The sequence below is a fragment of the Setaria viridis genome, chromosome 3 (genome assembly GCF_005286985.2).
Source record: "Setaria viridis chromosome 3, Setaria_viridis_v4.0, whole genome shotgun sequence".
Classification (NCBI taxonomy): Eukaryota; Viridiplantae; Streptophyta; class Magnoliopsida; order Poales; family Poaceae; genus Setaria; species Setaria viridis.
The window spans coordinates 17,681,151-17,683,988 of record NC_048265.2 but is presented as its reverse complement, the minus strand read 5'-3'; the positions used below and the strand labels follow the sequence as shown (position 1 = coordinate 17,683,988).

The 2,838-nt window shown below is 46.1% G+C and overlaps 1 protein-coding gene across 1 annotated transcript; it reads left to right on the top strand.

Moving 5' to 3' along the window:
- Positions 1 to 1,318: 1,318 nt before the first annotated feature.
- LOC117847570 (transcription repressor OFP13) lies at positions 1,319 to 2,452 on the top strand. The gene has a single exon (XM_034728793.2). It carries the CDS (start codon positions 1,467 to 1,469, stop codon positions 2,244 to 2,246), a length of 780 nt encoding a protein of 259 aa, XP_034584684.1. The 5' UTR covers positions 1,319 to 1,466; the 3' UTR covers positions 2,247 to 2,452.
- The last annotated feature ends 386 nt before the right edge of the window (positions 2,453 to 2,838 follow it).

The following is a 2,838-nucleotide window of genomic DNA, read 5'->3' as shown; positions in this document are numbered from 1 at the left end:
AATTAGATAAATCCATGTTGACCAGCTCAATCACAAACATGCATACTATAAACTTTTTAACATGCACCATTTATGATAAAAAGAGAGCAAACAAGTGTGAAATGTTCCATTAAAGTGCACACAGATCTAGGGCAAGTGTCATTGATGTAATATATGATGGCTCATGCGTTGCTTGGAAAGTGTGAACATATGATTCATTAAACTTGAAATGCTTATATTTCATCGTTACATTTAATATTTTTTATCTGTTTGCATCATTATAATCCTTACATTTTTATCAACAAATATGATCCATATTACAAATATTTTGATGTAACTTTATATAGATACAAATTTTGTACAATAGAGAAATGCCAGACTTAGTCTAATAAAACGCTCAATTGTTTTCATAAAATTGACTGCCCAAGAACATGAGAAGACATTTACTTAATCGACTTGGATTTTCACCCACCTTTCCATGCATTTTCACTATTCACACGTACATTCTATCTCTCCAACATCAATACTAATATTCTACTTATTGTCTCAGTTTTATATGCAAAGTTTTTATAAAAAGTGGTAAGCATGTTTTTAAAATGTAGAAGTTAGTTTTATTGTACTCCTATGGATTTCTTATAACAAAGTTGCTTCAAAATTGAATATCATCGAAATACTCAAGGGTGGTCTTATTTTGAAGCTATTCTTGTAAGGAATGCAAATTTGAGATCATGTTTTAATTTGAAGTTAGTTTGCAAACTGCGTTGTTTTCAAAGAACATATATTTGCATATGCTGGTGTCATTTTGTTTCTTTTACCTTAGAAAGAAACCATTCAGACTCTAGTGGACTCAATGAAGTCAAAGTCGGTTGTTTTGCATTAGATTCAGGATTGCAAGACCGACGCACAGGATGATAATGCTAACATTTGTGGGCTTGAAAAAAATATTTTTTCCATATAATTTTTGTTAGTGTTTATAAATATTTTAAATAGCCGGCTATAGCCTCCGCTATCTTCCGCTATAGCTGATTGAGGAGAGTACCACTATTTACTCCTTTGTACAATTTAGCTGCTATTTCTTCAACGCTAAATGTCTTAGCCCACTATTTAAAATATTACCTTTTATAACCTTGTTGCTTATAGACCATTTCACCTCAAATTAGAGGTTATCGTACACTTAAGCGGCTAGCGATAGGATAACAGTCGCACCGTGGTCATCCACCGCGCGACGAGCAATAATATTTTTGGTTGCGAGCATAGGAAATTAATTTGGACCCCACAAAGGCACACAACATCGATCATAGGAAATTAATATGGACCCCGTTGATGAAGGACTAACAGCATCGATCTTCAACCAAATAAACCCCGGCCTCCTCGCCCTCTGGTTTGAAAACTAGCGCGTCCCCCGGACCTCTTCTCCCACGGGCCACGGCCTGCTCCTATTCGCACCGCTGCTGCACACATCGCTGTTCATATCAAATCCGACATCAATGGTGAAGGGGCTACCCTTCAGCTCCCTGTTCTACACCACTAACTCGGCCCAGGACACGCCGCCGCCGTCACCACCACCAGCCGCCCCACCGGCATGGATGTGGCCCTCCTGCAAGCACCCAAGAACCCAGTCCTTCCGGACCCCGTCCGCCGCCGCCAAGACCATCGCGTCCCTCTTCCTGGACTCCGGCGAGTCGTCCTTCGCCAACTCCTCCGCGCGCACGACGCACCGCGTCGTCTGCGCGTCCGACGACAGCCCGTCCACCGAGTCCGAGCCCTCCGCGGCCGACGACATGGCCGACGCTATCGTCCGCGGCCTTCGCTCCGACGACCGCCTCCTCTTCGAGCCGCAGGCGCCCTCAAGCTCCATCCTCGAGAGGAAGCCGCCCGGTCCCGCCACGCGTCGGGCCACCGCTGCCGCCGGCCACGCCGAGGACGCGTCGTCCTCGTCCTTCGGCGACGGCGTGGCCGTGGCGTTCGACTCCGCCGACCCGTACCGCGACTTCCGGGCGTCCATGGAGGAGATGGTGTCCGCGCACGGCGTGGGCGACTGGGAGTGGCTGGAGAGGATGCTGGCGTGGTACCTCGGCGCCAACGGCAGGGACACCCACCCCGCCATCGTCACCGCGTTCGTCGACCTCGTCGTCTCCATGGCGGCCTCCGCCTCCGCCTGCACTTGCAGCTCGTCCTCCCGCGTATCTTCCTTCACGCTCGCCCGTAGCGAGCCGGGCGAGAGCAGCAGCGCCGGCGGCGGCCATTTCTCCTTCGGCCTCAGGTAAATCAGACCAGCCGCCGGCCGCCTCGGCCGGCCTCATCATCGCAGCAGATTTTCGTCATCATGCATGTACTCATGTGCCAGCAAACGTGTCTGTGCGTGTGCGAGTTAATTTTCTTTTCTTTTCTTTTCTTTTATGTGTGTGAGAGAAGTGTAGTGGTAGCTGATCCAGATTGATGGAAGTTAACTGTCATATTAGCCCATGATTAAGGGAGTGTCACCCTGATAAACTTTAGTACCTGTCACGTCGGATGTTTGATACTAATTATGAGTATTAAATATAGTCTAATTACAAAACTAATTGCACAGATGGAGTCTAATTCGCGAGACGAATCTATTAAGTCTAATTAGTCCATAATTTGACAATGTGGTGCTACAATAACCATTTGCTAATGATGGATTAATTAGCCTTAATAGATTCATCTCGAATTAAACTCCATCTATGCAATTAGTTTTGTAATTAGCTCATATTTAGTCCTCCTAATTAGCATCCGAACATCCGATGTGACCCTGCTAAAATTTAGCACCTCGTATCGAAACATGCCCTAAGTCATGGATCATGCCGAAACTAGCTTGCTGGTCCACAGTTTGTAGCT

Excerpts from the sequence above, each read along its gene's own strand:
- LOC117847570 (XM_034728793.2), top strand. The coding sequence starts at position 1,467 with ATGGTGAAGGGGCTACCCTTCAGCTCCCTGTTCTACACCACTAACTCG.